The sequence below is a fragment of the Podarcis filfolensis genome, assembly GCF_964270895.1.
Source record: "Podarcis filfolensis genome assembly, chromosome: 5".
NCBI classification, from domain to species: domain Eukaryota; kingdom Metazoa; phylum Chordata; class Lepidosauria; order Squamata; family Lacertidae; genus Podarcis; species Podarcis filfolensis.
Window position 1 is genome coordinate 27,858,539 of NC_139608.1, and position 23,112 is coordinate 27,881,650.

At 41.2% G+C, this 23,112-nt stretch overlaps 1 protein-coding gene across 1 annotated transcript in view; it reads left to right on the forward strand.

Annotated features, from left to right (window-relative positions):
* The window catches only part of DNER (delta/notch like EGF repeat containing), a 104,216-nt gene that overhangs the window by 48,912 nt on the left and 32,192 nt on the right, over positions 1-23,112 (forward strand). Inside the window, exons 2-5 of the mRNA XM_083613787.1 lie at positions 4,914-5,210; positions 8,025-8,119; positions 11,370-11,536; positions 17,305-17,450. Of these exons, the coding sequence (XP_083469913.1) occupies positions 4,914-5,210; positions 8,025-8,119; positions 11,370-11,536; positions 17,305-17,450 (705 nt within the window). The remainder of the gene's footprint in view (positions 1-4,913; positions 5,211-8,024; positions 8,120-11,369; positions 11,537-17,304; positions 17,451-23,112) is intronic.

Below are 23,112 nucleotides of genomic sequence, written 5' to 3' on the forward strand. Positions count from 1 at the left end.
TTTGGCAGAAGGATTTTTTAAAAATTGATTTAGACTGGTCGTCATTATTCACAGGCAGAAATGGCTTTATAGTTGGTGTGTGTGTGGTTTATGTAATAGTAATGCTGGTTACTCTCTCTTGTTCTGTTTTTTTTGGGGGGTGGGGTGGGGGGTGGGGAGGTTAGCCAAACCCCAGACCCCACATAGAAGTGATGGAGGTAGCACTGATGTGACTCACTTTAGGTTGGGAGCTTTGGATTCTGACTCATGAGCTGAAGGCCAGGAGCTCAAAGAAAAATAACTTGAGAGTATTGGTTTACCACATTATAGGTGTGAACCAGCATAACTACCTATTTACATCTTTTTTCATTTTATTAAAAGTAGAAAGGGAGTGAGTTCACTTAAGACTTTTGGACCTGCTTATTGGTGATGGATCAGGAGTTTTCATTCATGGAAACTCCATTGAATTCAGGTTCCTTCCATCCTGGAAAGGGATCATTTTATGACTATAAGAGCATCTCTGGCTCCAACTCAGTGTGACTAGCTAGAGAAAATTGCTATAGGCAATGTAATTGTACTTTACTTCTTTTTTTTGCATTCTGTCCACCTTGGAAAAAGAACTTCTTGTGCAGTGTAAGGTCACATTGGTGTGCATTTGTCTGCAAACCTCATATTAATTGGGGTGAAACTTGTCTTGTGATTCTTCCCCCATCCCAGTTCTTGCTTTGTCAGCTAGATTCTGCAGCTGCTGCCTTGTACCACTGTATCTATTAAGTAGAACATGCAAGATGACAGTCAGATGACCCAGGGATAAATACAGAAACAGACAACAGAGCACATGCTGCATCTATTTGTACTTCTGAAAACTGTTATGTAGCTGGACTATACGAACATGATTTGCTAATACATTTTGCTCAAAATGTCTCACAAACCATGCCTTTTGCATATACTAGTGCGACATTGCCCACTTTGAAATGTTTTGAAATGAAAGTCTAAGCAGAGTTTCTAAATGAGCTGAGCTTTGTAATTGACTTGCTAGTTTGCTGGCATTGTGCACAAAGTCAGCCTTGCAAATAAACTAGTAGCCCAAATATTTGTAAACTATGCAGCCTGCCCCATACTTACCTACACATCAGTGACTTGTACCATATCTGTGTCCTAAAGGAACTGAAAACCCAGAAAAGTCAGTCTCAGAATACATCTCAGTAGCTTCTCTGCTTGCTTGCATGGAGACTGTGCATGACCAGACTAGATAAAGAATAAATAACCTTGGCACAGGTTCATTTTACCAATGCCCTCCCCCCTCAAGTAAGTAAAGAGTTATGAATTAGAAGGATATGCTCTTTGCATCCAGCAGACATTTAACCAAACAGAGGGCACAGTTGTGCTTTATCAGCTAGTAAAAACATTTTCTTTCCAGTAGGCTTTTGCCTGCTAAGGTCATTTTTACCTGAGATCACTGCCACTGGTGCTTTTAAGTGGATTTTCTCTGTTGTGTACTATATACGGTATATATTGGTTTTCCCCCCTTTTTGTATTTTAACATTTTTTATTGTATTGTAATTTTAAATAGTTGTAAGCTGCTCTGAGTGAATAATAATAATAATAATAATAATAATAATAATAATAATAATATTTTTATTATTTATACTCCGCCCATCTGGTTGGGTTTCCTCAGCCACTCTGGGCAGCTTATAGCACATATAAAAACATAGTAAAACATCAAACATTAAAAACTTCCACATCTTGTGATGCATGTCATCCTCTCACCCTTCTGTCTCCTTTCCAATGCTCATCAAATCACCCTGGGATCTCAGACACTAGCCTTAAGGCACAAGCCACCTGGACATACATGATCAAAATGAATGGGAGTGGCTAAGAGCAGTCAAGTAAGCTCAGCAGCCAAAAGCACACCGACTCAGGCTTTAAGGACAGAAAAAGTTGCCTTGTCTGTCATATGGTGGAGAAGTGGGAAAAGGATATCAAGAGTCTGGTGTCATGGCTGGCTGATGGGTGGCGAATGCAAAGGTTGATATATATTCTTGTGTTTGGGGCTTGTGTGGCTGGTAAATGCTGTGCCCAAACGTGTTATACACATCTGGGCATCAGATTTTGAGGTGAAAGCAGAAAGAGGGCTGTGCCTCAGAGCACATGGGTTAGATGAGGACAAGAAGGGCAGGGGTGTGTGTGTGTGTGTGTGTGTGTGTGTGCATGCGTGCGATGCTTGAAATGCATTTATCGAGTATTTGGTCTACTTAAATTTGTGAAACGACAGGAAGTGTTTATATAGGCCATGAATAACTTTCTCATGACAAAAGGTGATGCGTTGGAGGGACAAAAACATAAGAAAAGTCCTGCTAGGTCAGGCCAAAGGCCAACCAGATGCCTTTGAGAAGCTGTAAGCTGGACGCGGGTGGCGCTGTGGGTTAAACCACAGAGCCTAGGACTTGCCGATCAGAAGGTCGGCAGTTCGAATCCCTGCGACGGGGTGAGCTCCCGTTGCTTGGTCCCTGCTCCTGCCAACCTAGCAGTTCGAAAGCACGTCAAAGTGCAAGTAGATAAACAGGTACCGTTCCCGTGGGAAGGTAAACGGCGTTTCCGTGCGCTGTCCTGGTTCGCCAGAAGCGGCTTAGTCATGCTGGCCACATGACCCGGAAGCTGTTTGCTGGCTCCCTCGGCCAATAAAGCGAGATGAGCGCTGCACTCCCAGAGTCGGTCATGACTGGACCTAATGGTCAGGGGTCCCTTTACCTTTACCTTTAAGCAGGACCTGAGTGCAGCAATACTCTCTCTGCTTGTGATAACAGGCATTCAGAGACCTGCTGCCTCTGACTATGGAGATAGAACATAGCCCTCATGGCTAGTAGCTACTGGTGGTCTTATCGTCTGTGAATTTGACTAATCCTCTTTTGAAGCCATCTAGGAAATAGGATAGAGACTTGTGCATGATTCAGCTGTTACTTAATAACTGGTTTGTGTTGAGAATAAACTGCTCAGGGGAATATGTGATTAATGCACAGCCATGCCAAAATAGGACACTGGGTCATGTGACTTTGGAGGAGCATTGGGGTGCTACGTGCAAAGGAAAAAGGATGGCAAAGCAGTATGGAGAAGGTAGGGGATGCATAGCAGCTGGTAGAAATCCTCAGAAATGAAGCTGCCTTATACTAAGCAGCATTGGCAGAAACTGTACTATTTGAGAGAAGTACAGCTTATTATGAGAAGGCTTTAGGTGGACTGCCTAAGCATATTGTACCCTGTAAAGATCTGCAGCTCTTACATGAAGAAATAACATTATTCATTTTTTTCATATTCCAACAGATCATTTTCTTCCTGTAAAATTTAATTATTTTCTCCTTATCCTCTTCCTTAAGCTCCGTAGCCAGGCATAATATTTCCTAATGTTAGCATTTCTGTTGAAATATTATTTATCAAGGTTTGTGAAATGCTCTGGTTCAAAAAGCCTCATCATAAGGATGTTAATGATAGAAGTTTACAAAGTTTCATGCTTACGAGATGCTGCTACTTCCTGAATCTGAATTTATCTGCAAATTACCCAACCTGTTTCTGCTCACTGTGATTTTGTTTTGTTTTTTTAATAAATAAAACTAAAACAACACCATCTTGAAGTACTTACTGGATTATGATAAAAACACAGAAGCAAACCATCTTCATAAATCTGGATTAGATCTCCTTTAACATTTTTTGTTTGTTTGTTTTCTGCATAGCAATTACATGGTCTCCAGAACATTAAAGACAATGGCATCTGCTTGAACATTGCAAATTTGAACTTTTAAATCTCTTAAAATAGATCTCATGTACACAGAAGCAAAGTTGCAATGTTGAACAGTTGAATTAGACTTAGTTTGGTTTCATTCATCAAGAGTTCCATTTATTTATTTATTTCAAAAAATTCCTTGCGATGATAGAACGATTGAAAGAAGGGAAAGCTTTCACCTTTGATGTGAGTATGGAGAATGGATTAAGAGAGAGAGAGAGAGATTAGGATACATGTATGTGGATCCTACACAATGAGAGAAAGTGGGGGAAGGTACCAAAATAAAGAAATAGGTGGGATGATGCGGAATAGTGCACTGAAAACACTTTCTTGTTAATTGGTCCCAATGTGTTTTGAGAGCTCTTCCTTAGGGATACGGTGCCCTATATTCTAAACATTACTAATGAAATTGCTACACTATTTAGAATGGAGTACATAGATAAAGGGTTTTCTTGAAGTGTGTACTGGTGTTGATTCCACAAGAGGGATCAAGTGGCTTCATGACCTGTAAAAACATAGATGAATCAGCTAAATGCACAAGCAGCGTCTATTATCCTTTCAGCTCTAAAAACAGCTTTTATTTTATTTTTTTTAAAAAATAGGTTTTTAAGCCATAGCAGTACTTTCCATAGAAACAAATATGAAATTTAGCAATTGTTTCATCAGCACCAGTTTTGAAAATGAAATGCAACACAAGGCCATTATTTATTTATTGAATTTCACGCCAGGCAAGGCCGTAGAGTATCAGTGACTGCGTAGAGTCATATCAGTAATATCACTGTGACCCTCAGTTAACTCAGCCAAGAGCGAGAGGGAAGGATACCTAGATGATTTTTCCTTTGGTTCATACAACCAGCACACTACATTTTTAGACATTGAAACCTTCCTAATAGTACACGATTCCACAGCATTCCTTTCTTAGGACTTTCCTACCTATCTTAGCCAAATCTTTGTTTGTTACTTTGCCTTATGGCACCCACTAGAATATGGCAACTGATTCACTGAAGTGTGAACAAAGAACCATATGCAATCTCTAATGCAAAGCCTTTGAAGTCCTTTAGGCTACTTAATGAGTATTAGTCAACTACCATTAGTGGTTGAACATGCAAAGCTGATGTTGTGGTATTAATTGATTCATTATATTGTTTCTCTTCAGTTTGTTTCAGATCCATGTGCCAGCAATCCCTGTCACCATGGCAACTGCAGCAGTAACGCTGGTGGATATCTCTGTGTTTGTAATGAAGGCTACGAAGGTACAAACTGTGAGCACTCGTTTTACAGTCCTCCCGTCTCTGGCTGGACAGAGTCAGAGGCACCAATCCAAAACAGGCCAGTATTGGCCACTGTTGAACCTGACATGGTCTTGCCGCGGTCGCAAGCAACAGTGACGCTGCCTACATGGGAACCAAAGGAAGGTCAGAAAGTTGTGGATCTAAAATGGAATGAAGTGGAGGTAAGACCTTTTATTTCAACAAAAAAACATGCCAAGTCGTTTCGGAAGTTGCATATAAATGACTTTGCATATGGAAAGAGTCTGGAAAGTAGCACAGAAAGCATCTTCTAAGTAATTCATTTTAATGACCAGGACACTACCAAATGAATGGTTGTTAAGTTATGTATATATAAATTCCTTGGAATGTTTTGTTGCATTATATGAAGTCCAGAGTCTTGCCAGGCAAGTGATGGGCTAGGAGTCAAGCAACTTAATGCTCACAATGCCATATGGGTGCAAAGAGAGCGACTGGGACCAAGGGAAAGAGAAAATACCATTCTACAGAAAATGCACACAGCTCTGATAGTTATTCATATTGTAATGGCAAAGGCCTGTACCTGATTCAAGTCCAATATATATCCAAGATCATGTACCTGATTTGAGTCCAGTATGTATAAAAGTTTTTCAAAAAGCAAATTAAAGGAAACCCAATTAAATTATCCTACCCCATTCTTAAATCTCTCCCTTGGTATAACCTATCCATACCACATAGAGCAGTGGCTCCCAGTTAGCTAAGTACTGTCCCCCCCACCCCCATTTTTCAAAAGCTAAGCCACCTCCTACTTTTGAAAATGTGTTTTTGGGTGCCACAATCTGTACCATATTGCTTCTACACCTACAATCTGATTGATCAGCTAGTTTTGTAAAATTGTTTTTTGAGTAGTCGGGGACTTTGTTATTCTTTAATAATATGGTGCCCCAAGACAGGAGCGAGCCAGCAGTAAATCACACCAAGCAAGTTGGAGTTAACTCTTTATTAGCAAGAATAGATTCTGCACAGGAGTGTCGGAGCTAATGAGCACAGCATCTCTGGCAGGTCTTGCCCGACATGAAGCAGTTGCTGAGGCTGAAGGTCCTCACCTCCCCACAGGGTCCCCTCCTCTCCAGGGTTTCCCCCAAGCATTCTGAGACAGTGCTTGTGTGAAGCTAACTTCTCCTCTGCCCTCTTTATGCCTCTCCTGGTTCTGGGAGACAGGGGGAGGGGAGCTGATTGCAGCAGGAGAGGGAGACACCCAGGCCTCCCAGGGCTCCCTCTTCTCCTGCTTCAGCTTTTGCCCCGGATTCTGGACTTCTCTCTGCCACAAACATTCCCTCCACCCACTCACTAAGCCCAGTTACCTCTTCAGATTCCCGACACCTCCTTCCAGTCATAGAATCATAGATTGTAGAGTTGGAAGGGACCCTGAGGATGATCAAGTCCAATTCCCTGCAATTCAGGAATATGCAGCTGTCCCATACAGGGATCAAACCTACAACCTTGGTGTTATTCACACCTTGCTCTAACCAGCTGAGCTATCCCTTCTCCCTTCTCTCCCTCTGACCACTCATCGTCATCATCCCACCACCAGTCCCCAGGCTCTGAGCCTTCTTTCCTTAGGGATTCCCCAGGTTCCTCATGCCATCTTCTGTATCCAACCAGTCCATGACACCCTGTGCAAGGTCAAAATTTTGTGTCCCCAAATGGATCTTCTCAATTATGGATCTTCTCAATTTTGCGCCCCACTTGGCTCAGCACCCTGTGCGGGGGAACCATCCGCATGCCCTAAATACAGTGCTGTTCGGAGGAACAGACTTTTGCCTGAAAACCTGCCTTGCAATGAGATGCACTCATAGGTCATGGATTTATTTCGTTGGCAGGTTCTCTTGGCTCCATTTTTTTCCCTGGTAGAAAGCTTTCTGTCGCTGGGAAAATGATAACAGGCTTCTTTGTTGCTGGGATCAGGTGGCAGAGCATTGCTATCTGTGATTTGTTGAAACTCTATGCGATAGTAAGCATAGCTGAGAGATGCTATCAGCTGTTCCTGCTACAGTTCCTGAAATCCCATGAGCTTCTATTACCTGCTGTTAAAAGGGCTGTGCTGCAATCTCTTTGGTATCTAGCGTATTACAATGTGAAAATCCATTTATGCTTTTCTAAAGGACTGACTGATACCTTATAAAGGCAAAGTTAAAGTTTAAAGGCAATCTGTTAAAGCACAGAACTTCAGACATTTTTTTAAGCTAATATTTCAGGTGAAAATAGTAGTTTCCTATAGGTAATTAAAACCCGCAGCCTTGCTTCTCTCCCATATCTATCTAGACACACACAGAGAGAGACAGAGAGAGAGAGAGAGAGAGAGAGAGATGAATTATATTCACTCAGTTTCCATCACGTCTATCTTGGCCCTTAGACCAGAGGTGGAGAGCTACTTTCAGTTAGGGCAGATGTAGAAGTGACCAGTCCTCCGCAGGCCACATTTACAATTGGGCGAGGTCAATCCTGTGACAGCATATGTCAGACATGGACTGACATGATTGGCATTTGGCAAAAAATTTGAACTGCATCAAAGGCAAGTCACATCTGAAAGGGAAAAGTTGGGGTAGACCATGCTCCTGATTGTTCTTTTTCAGCCGTATCTTCTATTCAGTGCTGTTTCCATTTGTTAATGAATATGCATTGCACAAGGGACAACTGGGAATGCACAGAAAGGTTTCTACTTGTTCCTTTGCAGCTGCAGGTTTATCTGTCCCATGTCTGTAGTCACACGGTGTCAGGTGAGTGACTGGTGGGCATTGGCTGGCCTAATGGCCATGCTGGCCAAATTGGGAAGGCTGGCAAACCTAATTAGGCTCATGGGGTGGAGGTTCTCCATCACTCCCTTAAACTGTAAGACTTTGTGCAATTTGTTTATGTTGGTGAATACCAATTTCAGTTTTTCTGTGTATTATTTTTACTGTTTAAATAGCATTGGGCATATGAAAAGTCCTGATAAATACTCTTTTCCCCACTTCCAGATAATCCCTGATGTGGCTTGTGGCAATGCTAGCTCCAATAATTCTGGTGGGGGGCGCCTAATCTCTTTTGAAGTTCCACAGAATACATCTATAAAGTAAGAAATTGCTGCACCTTAGAATTATTATACAGATATGCTTAAAGCAATTTTCATTGTTGAACTCATTATTTTCAGGTGTTTTATCCAGGAGTGGTAACAAGTAGGGGTTTTTTAAACTGTTTGATCAGAACACTAGAACACCCTGCTTTATTTTTGAGGTGGGGGATGAGCAAGTGTTCTACTGCTATCAGTACTGCAAGATAAGGATATGTTGGAGGTAACAGGAAAATTCACAGAAATTTAGGGAGCAAGCTTTGTGGTATCTCTGATGTAACTGGTAATAGAAGACTTCTTGCTCACCCCCAGATTAAATTGCTCCAGTTAAATACTAAAAATAATTGTTGCTACTTGCTTGTCCCTGCTATCTCCCTTCTTGCTGAAGTCAGAAGGTTCTCACTTCCGGGGAAGAGGGGAAGAGGTTGGTGGTAACAGAAAGTAGATAGCTCTCTTCCAGGCAGAAAAGAGCCAGTGTGGTGTAGTGGTTAGAGCGTTGGACTAGAACTTGTGAGACCAGGGTTCAAACTGCCACTTGGCCATGAAGCTTACTGGATGACCTTGAGCTAGTCAGTGCCTCTCAGCCTAACCTACCTCACAGGGTTTATTTTGAGGATTAAACGAGGAGGAGGAGGAGAACCACGAGCTCCTTAGGAAAAAAAAAGTGCGAGTTAAACACAGTGAATGAATGTATGTCTTTGTGGAGCACCTTCTCATCTGCAAATTACATGTTCCACCACTTTAAGAGGAAAGGAGGTGAGTAGGTTACAGAAGACATCATTTCTAGCTAGGGGTTATGGGATTTGTAGTCAACCAAAAAGGGAAAAGAAGAGGGGATCAAGTCCCATGATACCCAGCAGTACTGTGCATGGGGAACTCTGCCATCTGTCCCCCCCTTTCCCAATGTAAGGGGTTTTTGTTTGTTTGTTTTGTTTTGGGAAGGGGGGAAAGGTGATGGAGGTAAGGTGCATTGTTAGAATTTGCTTGAAGTGGCTGGATCCTACTTGAATTAAGTCCTGCCAATTTGAGCAGGTGGGTTTCACCTTTTGTAGATTCTGCTTCTTGAGTACTTGTCCCACCTCTTAATTCTAACTGTGTTTGCAACAGAACCTTCCGAAATACTCACTGATGCACTCATTGTTGTGGAAAAAGTAGAGGAGGAAGGTGAAGTGAAAGAGACAGAGACCCATTGAAAATGAGGGGAATGATTTGATCAAGAATGTCTACAAAGCCCACTTGGCGTAAAAAGGCCGCTGGGTGATGAAAGAACGATCAGTTTGGAGAGGGAAGAATGATGAAAAGCAAAAACATTCTTTTCACAAGTGAGAAATTTGACCTTCAGGAAACCTAACAACAATGCAGATGAAGAGCGATTGCTTTTTATAAAAAAAACATAAACGCTAAATATTTGCATTCAAGCCAAAACAGTATGATTTAATTAAAGCTGTGTTCTTAATCTGCTGTGATTGAGTGACTGTGGATATTACTGTGGCATACTATTGCTACTCCGGAAAAGATGGGCCATTAATTTTTCTGTGCTCCTCAGAAAGTAATTAATTAATTATTAATTGACAACTAGGAACTTAAAAGGAAACATTTGTCAAATTTAGCCCTCCTTCCTTCCTCTCCGGCTCTCTTGCCTACAGTCCTCATACTTCCAAAGCTTCCTTAACTTATTCATTAATTTCCTAAAAATAGCATATGGTCCTTCTGTACTTAGCCTGATGTGACTTCTCCCAGATTCTCCCCTTTTTTCTACTTGGCGCGTGGAATTCATTGTAGCGCTAAGGAGATCTCAGTGCAAGCCTTGCTGCTTCCTCCTCTCCCTGAGTGCTGTTCCAGGGCTTCTTTTGACTCGCCCAATCCAATTTGGGGGCAGGGTGGGATAGGGAGGAAGGTGAAGCCCTGTTGCACTTTCAGGACTCAATATGTTAGCTGCCACATTGGTTGAAACCTGCCTCCCAGCCTTCTCCTTCATCGTCCAGGCCTTTGCTGCCTCTTTCCCCTGAAGATTCTGAAGGCCAGAATACATGTTACATCATCCATGCTGCTTTTAAAGAGTGCACTTCAACTATTTTGAATAAATAAACAGCCGCAAGGCCTTAAACTGGAATGTGGTCCAGCTACAGTTCAGTTGCATGTTGAGTATCCACATTTTACTGTACACAGTACAGTGTGAGACTGTCTACATTGACTGGCAGTGGTTCTCCAGGGTTTCAGACAGGATTCTCTCCCATCGCTTACCTGGAGATTCTGGGAACTGGACCTTGGAGTTTCTGCATGCAGAACTGATGCTGTACCATTGAGCTGCGGTCCTTTCGGTGTAAGCTGCCCCTAGAGGTTTGGTTTACTGCAGTCAGCACCTTTTGGGGAAAGTAGAAGCTGCCAGAGGCCACTTTGCAGCTGGAAACTGATGCAGCTGGACCCTGATCCAGTTGAAATGTGAACGATGGAACATGTAGTTTGGTACTAATTCTCAAATTAACTCCCATTGTCTCCCTCTTCTGTCAGCCTTTGTTTTAGCTCCTTATGCTGTTTGTTCATTCAGCTCCTTTACCTCTATTTACCAGTAGGACCTCACTCACTCATTCGTTTGTTTATTACACTTATTTCCCAGCCTTCTTCAGAGGAGCTCAGGGCAGCTTAAAGCATCCAACCACTTCCAACATCCAAGAACCCTGTGTGGTAGGTTAGGGTGAGAGACAGTGATGGGCCCAAAATCATCCATTGAGCTTCCTGGCTGAGTGGGGCTATGAACCCTGTTTTCCTAGCTAGTCCAGCACTCTAACCACTCACTCACTCTCTCTGTTGAAAGAAACCTTCCCGGGGCGTACTTTTTAAATAGTCCAATGCCCACACAAATGGGCCTATGATTAGAGCTGGCCTAGTTAATTCCCTTCCATTGGTTGGAACAGGAAGAAACATAAACAAAGGAATAAACTGGGTGGTTCACCACCCTATGGGCAAGCAAAGCTTTGGAGGCAGCAGCGACTCCTCTGTAGATCTTTCTCCTGCCTCCAAGTAGGTCGATTGCTCTGTTAATGTTTGCTTTGGTTTTCATCCTGACCTCTTTCAGGACTCAAATGCTTGGGGAAATGCATTACAAATACTTGTTGTATCAAGTTAGCCATCTTTTGATTCTGGATCATTATTGCCTTTTTATATTATTGAGTGATATACTGTAAGCTCAGACCTTTTTTTTTAATTCCATGTGTTTTATTTAGTGTTTTGACTCTTTTTCTCCTCTCTTTAGCATAAGACAAGATGCCACAGCTTCCCTTATCTTGTTATGGAAGGTCACAACAGAAAGATTCAAGCAGTGCTCCCTTATAGATGCCACAAGTGTCACTCTTCTGCAAGCAATGGGCGGACTTGTCCTGACAGAGGAAATGCTTGTGTTAGGAAACAACTATTTCATTGGTGAGTTTTGATAACACTGTAGATTTCATATCCCACCTTCTGATCTGCTCAGGATGGATTTCAATACAAATTAAAATAAGTACAGTGGTACCTCAGGTTACATACACTTCAGGTTACAGACTCCGCTAACCCAGAAATAGTGCTTCAGGTTAAGAACTTTGCTTCAGGATGAGAACAGAAATTGTGCTCCGGCGGCGAGGCAGCAGCAGGAGGCCCCATTAGCTAAAGTGGTGCTTCAGGTTAAGAACAGTTTCTGGTTAAGAACAGCTCTCCGGAACAAATTAAGTACTTAACCCGAGGTACCACTGTATACACTAAAGCAATCAAAAAACAAAACAAAACCAGCATTAGCTGTAGGCTGAATTCCTTGAGCGTCCCTTACAGACAAGGTACATCATCTAAAGTTACAAATCCAAGTTTTTTATGTTTATGCCAGTTTAAGGTGCTTTTTTAAAAACCATATTTTCTTTCTTAAATCCTTTCTCTCCCATATCATTTTTTATTTGTGAAAGTGACATGGGCCAGAAACACATTGGTTTGCCCAGCTCTACTGCAGGTTATGAGGGTGGTCTTCTGTCTGACTCTTGCCCTGGGGGGGGGGGTGCTGCCTTTGGAATTTGAAGTTTGTTCCAAAGCTTGGAACCTGTGTACCTAATTTGCAGTGCCTGTGTACCTTTTACTCCAACAGATAAAGTGAACTCCTAAGAGGAAACTGTAGCTATTTCTGCTGACTATCAAAAGTCAGCATACCTGTAGTATTAGCTATGACGTTCATGGTTGCTCTGGTAGGTTGTGTTGTCGAAAATGAGTTCAGGTTATGGGTTCATACTATACCTTAATCTCAGCCTATTGTGGTTCCCTCTCTGTTCCTTTATCCTCCTTTGCATGCTGCAGTATGCAGGATGGAGTTATGCACACATCAGCAAAGGGGGAAGAAGGCGGCTGCAGAAACTCTCACACACGGCAGAGAACTAGAGCAACCTTTCAGCATAGGAGCTCATGGTATCTTTTAAAGTCCAGGAATAGCATAACCTTATTCAGGAACACAACCATCTGACCATATAAGAATGCAATTGCTCTACAGTTTTGGATTGGATTCCCCACCTCATATCTCTGCCCTCTTCCAAAAAACGCACATAAAGATGGCAATGAATGAAAAAACATATATTTTTCCTTAGCACAAATGAGTTTTGAAAAGCATTTTGCAAGATTCTAACAGTAATTAGTTGATTGTGTAGGAACAGATTTTATTAGCTACTTTTAATCTTTTCGCTCATTGAAATGAGGAAGATGCAAGAGATTAATGCAGTTTTTTCTTTGATCATTGGCCTACATCATCTACTTTCTGATCTATTGCTGCAAAATTTAACCTTTTCAGTCTGATAACTCTTTTGCAAGTTCTTCCAAATAATTCTCGTGTGCCAAACACAAACCATTCAAGGAAGTAAATTATTTGCTTTAGTAGTGCCTCTTGGTATCTAATTAACTAAATTAGCAATTGCTTAAAGATGCTCAAACACCACTGCAAGAAATTCAACAGGCGTCTGCGCCAAGATGGTAATTAGCCAATCAAGTGATTCAGTGCACAAATAGTATCTGTGTAGGAAATAATGTACTGCATCTAGAAATTACCAGCAAGCATCTTCTGATCTGGTCATGCAGCGTGAACATGTGCACATAACCCAGCTAAGCTACGTGTGAACTTAGGAAAAGAAGGAAGGAGACCACAAACGTGAACAAGCTTATTATTAGTTTTAAGATTGAGCCCAACACATTTCAAATACGTTCTTCCTCAGCGGTACTCATGAACAACCTGGTGGCATCTGCACACTGTCACAACTTAATTACAGCTTTTTTTGCTTTCTTTCCTCCCTATGCAAAACTGACATCTGTTGCTTGATCTTGGAACTTTTTGTCAGAATGAAGTACCGTTTGTACAACACCTGAATAGCCCCTTATCAGAAGATTAGGCTGTAAAAAACAATAGTTATGTCTATGCAGTGCTTCAAGTTTTAAAGATATGTATCTGGCTACACACGTCTTCAGATGAGGTAGCTTGTTTCAGTTCAGTAAGTCATAGTAATACGTTGTCACAGTCTGGTGGCGATCGGTGCACATATCCCTAGCTAGATTGAAGATTGCAAACAGTTTTGCACTGGACAAACTATGCGTCTCCAGAGCTATGTGAATAGCTCTATAAGAGAAATAGGAATTGTGCTTAATGAGGGTTTGGGAGCAGCCACAACTCAATGGAGGAGTGCATTCTTGCATGCAGAAGGTCCTATAGGAGATTTTTGGAATTTCAAGGTGTGGGTGGAAAAAAACCCTGTCTGAAATCCTGGCAAGCCACTGAGATGATACTTCAGAAATGGACCAATAGCTTGACTTGCTGAAAGCAAGACAGGCTGGGTCTGGTTATTTACTATTTATAACAAATACTTACATACCTCTGTTCATAAAAAAACATTAAAGCAGTACACAATAACCATACATAAAATCATACAATAAAAAACATATGTTTAAAATCAGAGATTATATTATAAAAGGATATGTTCTTAATTGCCATCATAAGCTTTGCGGCATAGGAAAGTTTTCAACAGGTGCTTAAAGGTTAAAATAGAAGATGCCCTCCTAACTTTGAGGTCCACCTCCGAGGGCCTTCTGGTGGTTCCCTCACTGTGAGAAATGAGGTTACAGAGAACCAGTCAGTGGGCCTTCTCGGTAGTGGCACATGCCCTGTGGAATGCCCTCCCATTAGATGTCAAGGAAACATCTGACTTTCAGAAGACATCTAAAGGCAGCCCTGTTTAGGGAAGTTTTTAATGTTTGAAGTTTTATTCTGTTTTTAGTGTTCTGTTGGAAGCGGCCCAGCCACATCATCATCATCATCATCATCATTATCTCAATTTGCAGACCAGGCTGGTGAAACCAAAGGCTCAGTTTCTGGTTGCTAGTAAATGAGCCATGCCAACTTGGGGGATGAGCAATGGTGCTCCTGCAGATGACCTCAGTGATCAAGCTAGGATATAAAGGCTTAGGAGACCCTGAAGATACCCTGGACCTAAGTTGCTCAGGGCTTTGTGAATCAATACAAGGACCTTGACTTTGACTTAGTAGTAGATGGGCAGACAGTGCAAATGTTTTAACAATAGTGTCACATGTTGTCTGTCAACTGTGTGACTCCATCAGCAGTCTAGCCACTCCATTCTGCATTAGCTGGAATGTCCGAACATAGGTCCCACATAGAGTGCATTGCAGTAATCTAGCCTTGAGGTTACCAATGCATGGACAACAGAGGTCAAGTTATCCCTGTCCAGAAACGACCATAGCTGGCGAACCAGACAAAGTTGGTAAAAATGTACTGATGACACCTTGTTCCAAAACTTCATTATCACTTGCACAGGCAGAAACTGCTGCTAAATTTTATTTTATTTTTGGAGTAGCAGCAAACATGATATATAAAATATTAGATGAGGTATGGGAGTTCCCAATATAGCTTGGGTCTATCAAGTTGTAAAATCTCTTCCACTCTGGTTCTGTCTAAGGGAGGGTGGATATATTTCCTTCCCCATCCCTCCTCCTCAAAATCCGACAGACTCAATCACATATTATTTTATGGGACTTCAAGTGTGCGGCCAGCACATATAGTTGGATCGGGGCCTATGTATAGAGTTTTAGCAATGAGAATTATTTTGTAGGTCACGTTTAAGGTCCTTAGTAATGCAAAGAATCTCATACTAATAACTCATGAACATTCCCCCTGGCAATGGGCTCTAGGCTAGTTTTGTAGTAAACGGTCTTAGGATAAATGATAGAGGCAGATAAAAAAGAGAAAGTGTGCGAATGGCATTTATTTGTTGAATTCAACGGGGCATTAACTGCAAAGTTAATAAAGCAAATAGTTGCTTTATTAAGTGAGTCAGGCGCAGAAGTAAGCATGTCATGGAAAGTAAGATGTATTAGCTTCTTTTTTCAGTTAAATGAATTGCCAGTGTGGTCAGCCATATATTCCCACTATACACACCCCCACCACACCCCCACACACCATGGGACTGAATCTGTATCATGGCTTGTGATGTTCCCTTTGGGCATTGTGTTCTAAATTAAAAATTAAATGCTGCTGGGTTGCTGAGGACAGCCAAGCTACCTCTTGAAGTGGTGGCAAAGCTTCCCCACCCCCATTTAAAAACTGAGAGGGGATGGGGGAGAGGGAGAGGGGAACTTTCAGCCATCTTATCTAGAAGGGCAGGTCCCTCCCTGATTTCTTAGACTTCAACACACATACCCTGACACCAGATCATAAATTTAAGCAGCCATTCTGTACTTGGAAGCCTGCCTGCTCATTTATCCTTCTCCTTGTCCTAGGATATGGCTATATATTGTGCTACATATTCATTACAGGCACCACAGCAAATACAATATTCCAGTTATGGAGCAGAATTTCCCAAGAAGTTGAAACATCTGAGAAAATATGGTCTCACTCATTAAAAATGGAGGTGCACACTTTCCATTGAAAAGTTCAAGAATAATGTGGTTCAGGATTAGTTCTACTTGCCTTACAAATATTATTTCTTTGGGACAAAAGCAACATTAGGATTGAATTTAGAAGGGAAGCTAGGGTTCCCCCCTCCCCTCATTCAAACGCCTCAGGAGGGGGGAAAAGTCCAGCTTATATATTTTTCTGTCTCACACTTTTCCGTAATTGTGGTGATTTGCATAAAAATGGAACATTTGTTTCCTTAGAGCACTGGCTGTTAAGTCTGAGAGAAAACTTAATCTCATATGCATTTCGGCGGTATTCAGCACTGCCAAGAGTTATGTTGCAAATAGGTTATAGCTTCAGGTGAGGAAAAACAGCGTGAGCAACAGAATTGCAAATTCCGCACTTGGTTTTCTTTAAATGTACACAGAAAGGGGAGAGAGCAAAGGAAACATATTCAGTAGAAGCAGCATGATTGTTTTTCTCAGCATGGCTACTGACATCATGCCATCGTGGGCTTTTAAGAGTTGTGCTGGTGCAGCACAACTGATGTGCTAAGTTCTAAACTGTTCCAAGTCGCAGTGTAACACATTGCAAAATGTGTGTATTCTTGCTTCTAACGCATCTTGATTTCTGTTTGAGGAGCCATTCACCTCACACAGGGCAATCCACAGTTTCCCCCCTTCCCACCCCCTCCGAAGACCAAGTGTGCTTAGTCTTCATTGGCCTGTTACTGTGTGTATATGAGAAATATTTATACTTCTGCAAACTTCTAGGGTTCCACCAAACATCCCTCTTGTTTATCAGTGATCCTCTTTCTTGAGGGGGTGTGTTTGTGTCATATTCCCTGGCATTCACCACCTCAGCTTGCTACTAGTGTGACTTCTAAGCACACATTTCATATTTGCTGGTATAAGAGAGCTTGGACCTAATCAACAGGGATCATAGGAAGATAGAAAACTGCTTTATACTGAGTCAGACTATTAGTTCATCTGGTGTTGTCTACACTGTGTGGCTGCAGCTCTCCAGGGCTTAACATGCATGCACTGAGCTCTAGGGGGTGCCATCTCAAAGCCTGGTAAAAGCAGCCATTGGAAGCCCCTGATTGTGTCATGGTGCAGGGAATTAACCCTTCCCCTGTACCTACACGACATCTTAAACACATGCCTCCCCCATGTCTGGTCTCCCTGGTCTAGTCACATGACAATGATTTGGCAAGTTATTATTTTAAAAAATAAAAATAAATCACAATATTTTAATAATAATGTATTTGGTCTCTTTTCCTTAGGTTTTGTGAATGATTCTGTCGCCAAATGCATTGTGGCTTTACGCTTGACTGTGATAGTAAAAGTCAGCACATGCTTGGCAGGAGAAAGCCCGTCAGATGACCTTCCGTGTTCAGGGAAAGGAAAATGTATCACAAGAGTGTCTGAGGTAAGAGACATCATTATGCCTGCTGCATGGAGTGGGACAGAAGCTGGAGAGGACTGAGGAAGGAAGGAAGGAAGGAAGGAAGGAAGATGGATCAGTATCCCACCTTGTCCATGAGAGGCTCATGGGGACTGATGGATGACTCACATTGGGCAGGTACTAGGCAACACAACTAAATGACTAAACAACAACAACAAAGGCCACAGGAAGCGGCAACTAGCTGGTGGATGAACTCCTAAAGGGCAGCTGGAGAGCAGCTATTGGGAGAAAACTAGTAGCAGAATACAGGATACCTGTTGGCAAGTTTATGGATAGTTCTGACCTCAGCCAGGATGAAACTGAGCCATTTATATAATTATCTAGGCTCCAGTGTCTGAAGTGAACTCCCTTTTACCCTTGGTGAGAAGTGACCTGTTAGAGGAGCTGTGCTCTGGGCTTAGGATCCTTCACAGCTTCCATTCACTGTGATTTCTTGGGAACTACTCATCATGTCTGGCAAAAAGGACCAGGTAATTGGGTGGACCTGTGTACTTGGGTTGGTTCCTCAGAGGCTCTGGGTGCCTGCTATGGGGCACTGGGCACTTGGTTTCAGGTATATTAGTACCATTTAATTCCTGACCTTCTGCTCCTGTTTGTGAAGCTGGTTTATTGCAGGATTGGTAGTCCTCTAATATTGCATCTCCCAGTTCTGCATTTGGATCGCCTATGAGTATTTTCTTCTTTATTTATTTTTCGGCAAGAGTTCTGCTAATTTTAAAAAGAAAAGAATGAGAAGAAGCCAGCAATTAAAGCCTTCCCTACCCAGACATGAACAGAAACTGAAGGGAAAGATGTTGCAGCAGCTCTGCAAGTTGTTGGATGCCTTCAAGGCCTTCCACCACGAAGTCTGCCCTTAATATTGCTAATGGTTATGCTAATTGTGGATAGCGTAACCTCAGTAATGTGGAAACAACTATAGTATTTCATTCTAGGAAGCTAATTTTATAAGCTGGTGGTGAATGAATTGTTAGAAAATCAGTATAGGGGCAGTCGTGTTGCTGTACTCATCACAAAATGTTTTATTAATTTTTCTGTTTTTGGAAGACACTTGAATATGCTCCGTGTTTTCCAGATAGTTTTGCGTGTTGTGTATGCTCCCTATTATTATGTTGTATTGTGTCAGGCCTTGTTCTGCTCCCAGACTTTGCACAGTTCAAAGCATTATACTTGGGATCTTAGGCTTAATCAAGTCAGATAAATGTTATGTGCTATCAGCCTTCCTTCGCACACTAGAAGGGGGAAAGGTGCTGTTATTAGTGCTCCTGTCACATAGAATAGTTCAGCTAAGATTCCTGGCACAGCAGGAGATTGCAGACATTTGACGTCTTTGCAGTGACCTTGCCATGAGGATTGAAATTGTTAGATATTCAGAGGTGGTTTAGCCTTCAGTGTCAACATTTATTAGTTACCGAAACTACAAATCTATGAAATCCCCAAGTATTTGGGTAGAGGGGAAAAACCTAGTAACACATTCCTCATATGGGATTTACAAGGACATCTGTCACTTTGGATTTGGAAACTGAAAATGGGTCTTATTCTTAGATGCCAAAGAGATTGAAGCTGCACTTCTGTGTCGGCTTGCCTGAGGACACACTGAATTCAGTAAGACTTGCTTATGAGTAAGCATGCATAGGATTGCACTGTGATTCCGAACGGCAACTAGTTAATTCTGTTGAAAGCTAAGTCAGGCTCCTCCTGCAAGCAGCTGAATCTTCCATCAGGCTATAGGAGAGTAAAAGAGATGGGACCACAAGGTCTCTTCATAGTTGTTCCTATGACTTGCATAGACCCCACTCTTGCAAATATTCATGCTCAAATTCGTGCTACTGAAACCTCACTTTTGCCTGGGTTGTGTTTCTCCTGGGTCTTACACTTGACAACTAGTTACAAAGCCCTAGAGGAACAATAGCTCAACAAAACTGCTATTAGCAAAGAGCTCACAATATTGGTACTTGGAAATGTCATGTCATTCTTTCTGCCATCAAGATGTAACCAGTCTCCAGTCTCCTTTAAAGTACCCTTTGAGCTAGCATATAAAGAGGCTTGTTTAAGATGATCAGTTTTATAAGTGCCATCAAAGTACTGCTAGGTTAGCCACCCAATCGTAAGTTCGCATAGAGCTTAGATTGAATGTTAGTTTTGCCCAGGCTATTGTTTCCTTTTCCTTAGCAATTCCCCCCACAATTTTATTTTATTATTGTATTTTTTGGTCTGCTAGTTGCAGGGCAGAACTTTAAGCCAATAAAACTTGACGCAAACAGTGCAATTTAATCAGTTGGCTCATGGGAAGTGTAGGCTTAATTAGGTGTGAGATCTTTTGCCACTGTTTTTTTTTTCCCCACCTGGGGTGAGAGATGTCCAGAAATGGTAATTTTCCTACGTATTACAGCAGTTGGCTGCCCAAACAGTATGCTTAATGTGAATCATCCATAGTGTTGGGTTCCTTCTTTCTCTGATTTTATTCACAACCCCTTCTCAAATGCTAAGCATGTTCCTAAAAAAGAAAACCCAAAAGGCATTTTGCCATAAACAAGCATTGGTGGCAGTGGCTGGTGCTTCCGCTGCCAGAACAAAGATCATTTCTGGGATCATGATCTTTATAATTTTGGTTCAAAGGTATCAGAGTGCACAGTAACGGACCACCTCTAAGCTCTGTTTACCATTCCATAAACAACTGTGGTATTCTGTAATGCTGGAATGGTCAATAAAAGAATTGCTGGACTGCCTGTGATAAAACATTGCAAAATGTTAAAAAGGCAAAAAAATTAAATCCACGCCTATCCTTATACAGTTTTGTTTATTTCCTAAATTTATTTATCATTTAATACTAAGTCTCTAAGTGGCTTCCAAAATAACGATCAAAACTGAAAAACCACAATGCAATGCAACGCAATATAAAACAATCAAATCCCCCCTAAACACAATATAAAACAATCAAATCCCCCCTAAACAAAAACACAAAACATTGTGAAAACATCTCAAGAGTCAATGATCCCTTCCTTCTTCAGCCATCCTCTTTTCTAGTCATATATTGACTCACAATATACTACACTCACCGCACTAACACCATGCTCACACTCAAATTCTGTTGTGGATCTATACAAATCATGTAGTAGCTCCTCCTCCTCCAATACCACTCATTCCAATCTAGTCCCACATCTAACACACACACAAATACATCACAATACACACAAATACATCATTCACCTAGCCACTCCAGTATCTTCCTCTCAGTCACCAATCTATTATCGTTGATCACTCCTTCCACAGTATGAAAAATGCAATGCAATGTTTTTGTTATCTGCTCCTCAGGTGCATCAGTGTTGTTATATATACATTTAGTAATGTTACCTTGTGGTTTACAGTTTGCAATGTGTTGCCTGGATGGCCTTGCAAGGCTGAAGGAGATAAATATATGCAGCATTCATTCATTCATTCATTCATTTATTTATTTTACAGATTGGTAAACCACTTCACTGCTGGAAGCTATCAAAGCAATGTACATTAAGATAATAAGAGTTAAATTACAAAAGATGCAGACTCTTAAAAACTATTTAAACCATATTTGCAAATGTGCAATTAATATTCTATGAAATGATTGGCTCACACTTCAGAGAAAGCCTTAAACAAAAATTGACTTAAGTAGTTATCTAAATATCAATATACTAGGTGTCCGCCTAATTTTGTCTGGTAACTGATTCCATGAAACTGGAGAGGCAACTCTAAAATTCCAGTTTCTAGTGGAGGTGGGTTGTGGAACCTACATGAGCCCCACTTTGAAGTAGGCCTACTCAAGAGTGGGGAAGACTTCCTTTCCCTTGAATTTGGGCCTGCTAAATTTGAGGGAAGCTCATATTGTTGAGCCTCCCCTTTTTGAATATCCACACCATGCCTGTTAAAGGAAACATGAAAGTAGTAAGTAAATAGCTTTATAAATATTCAGTTATTTGTAAGCAGCTGTTCAGGTTGCCTTTTACAAAGGATTATGACAATCGGTAGTTTTCTTAATTCTTTGCTCTTCAAATAAATGAGTATATGTCACCATAAATGTTAACTCTGTGATGGGAGGAAGATGACAGCTGCTTAGCTAATAACTACTAATGGTACCTAATCATCTCTGCATAATAAGTTGTCTAAGTCCCAGTGCTATTACCTGTCTGAAATATTTCTCTGGAAGTGTTGAGACATGCTTCATTGTCAATATTTTCTTAAGAATAAATTGTTCTTTCCATTTCTTAGTAAATTCTTACAATGCATCATCTTTTGACAGGAGCACCGCCCTTTTTGTACATGTTGAATTGTCAAGCTAGTTTTGTTTCTTGCCTTCTTTGTAGTTCTCTAATTTATATTTTACATCATCCTTAGCTTTAATTGGAACGAGTTCATATGCTATACTGGTACAGTAAAATAGGAAGCCTCTTTGAGAAGTTGCATAAGAAGCAAATAATAATAATAATAATAATAATGATATAGCAGTGCTATATTATCATGTCTACTAAAAAATAAGTCTGACTCAGCTCAGCGGGACTTATTCCACATCATTGGGTTTAGGATTTACAGCCTAAGTGGATAAGGCCATGGGTTTTCTCTATTTAGTTGGTTGCTTGTTAGCAGAAATCTGAAGAAATTATAGGTAGCATAGCCAATATGATGCCCTCCAGGTATTATTGGACTTCAGCTCCCATCAGTCCTACTTTGCCTTGGCATGTTTTTTCTGTGGCACAGCAGGAGAGGGGAGAAGTGTTGCAGGAACTATTGAGCAGTGTGCTCTAGCACATTCCCACCAAACTATGGTTTGTTTCAAACTATGGTTTGATGTGATGAGTGGATTGGGCTGCTGTGTTTCCCCCTTTAAATAAGCACATATTTTAATACATGTTATGTCTTCTCAGAAAACTTTTTCCGTTACCTAGTATTTCCCATCAAGAATAGTTTAAAGACTGAAGGAGAAATGTCTCTTTGATTTGCATAATGACCATTTCAACGTTTTTGTGAGGTAGCACAACAGAAGGACAATCCTTCTAATTCGGCAGTCAGAAAGACAGGTGGAAAGGATGAGAATTAAACATTGGGGCAATGTGATTAGAACAGGAAAATTAAAATAGTTTAATTTGAACTATTTTTTGACAAATGTGTATGATAGTTTCAGACAGGACCAAGAAACTGCTTTGGAAAGGCAGATGCTTCTCATGAGAAATAATCTATATTTGCAAAATATAGGACACTCCTGTGATGTGAGTTTTTGCAAGCAAGGTTGGACATAACAAACACCTTATATTTAGCTTTTGGTTTATATAAATGCTTGATAAAGGCAAATGTACTGTGGAGATTTGTGTAACAGTTGCATAAAAAGCACTGCAGTTTCTAGGACAACAAAATAACTGTTGTGTAAGCTCCCCCCCCCCCCCGCATTTCTAATAGTAGTGGAAATTATCACCAAGGTACCAAAGAATAAATGCTGAACATCTAACACACAGGTTCAAAATACGCCACTTACCAGAAGAGTATTTGTACAAGATTATTTTTGCTCTGCCTCTTTTGTATTTCTTCCACATCTCATAGGGCATCTCGTAGCCAAGAGCTGATGTGTTATTCTTTTTTTGCTTATGCTTTGCACTGCATCTTG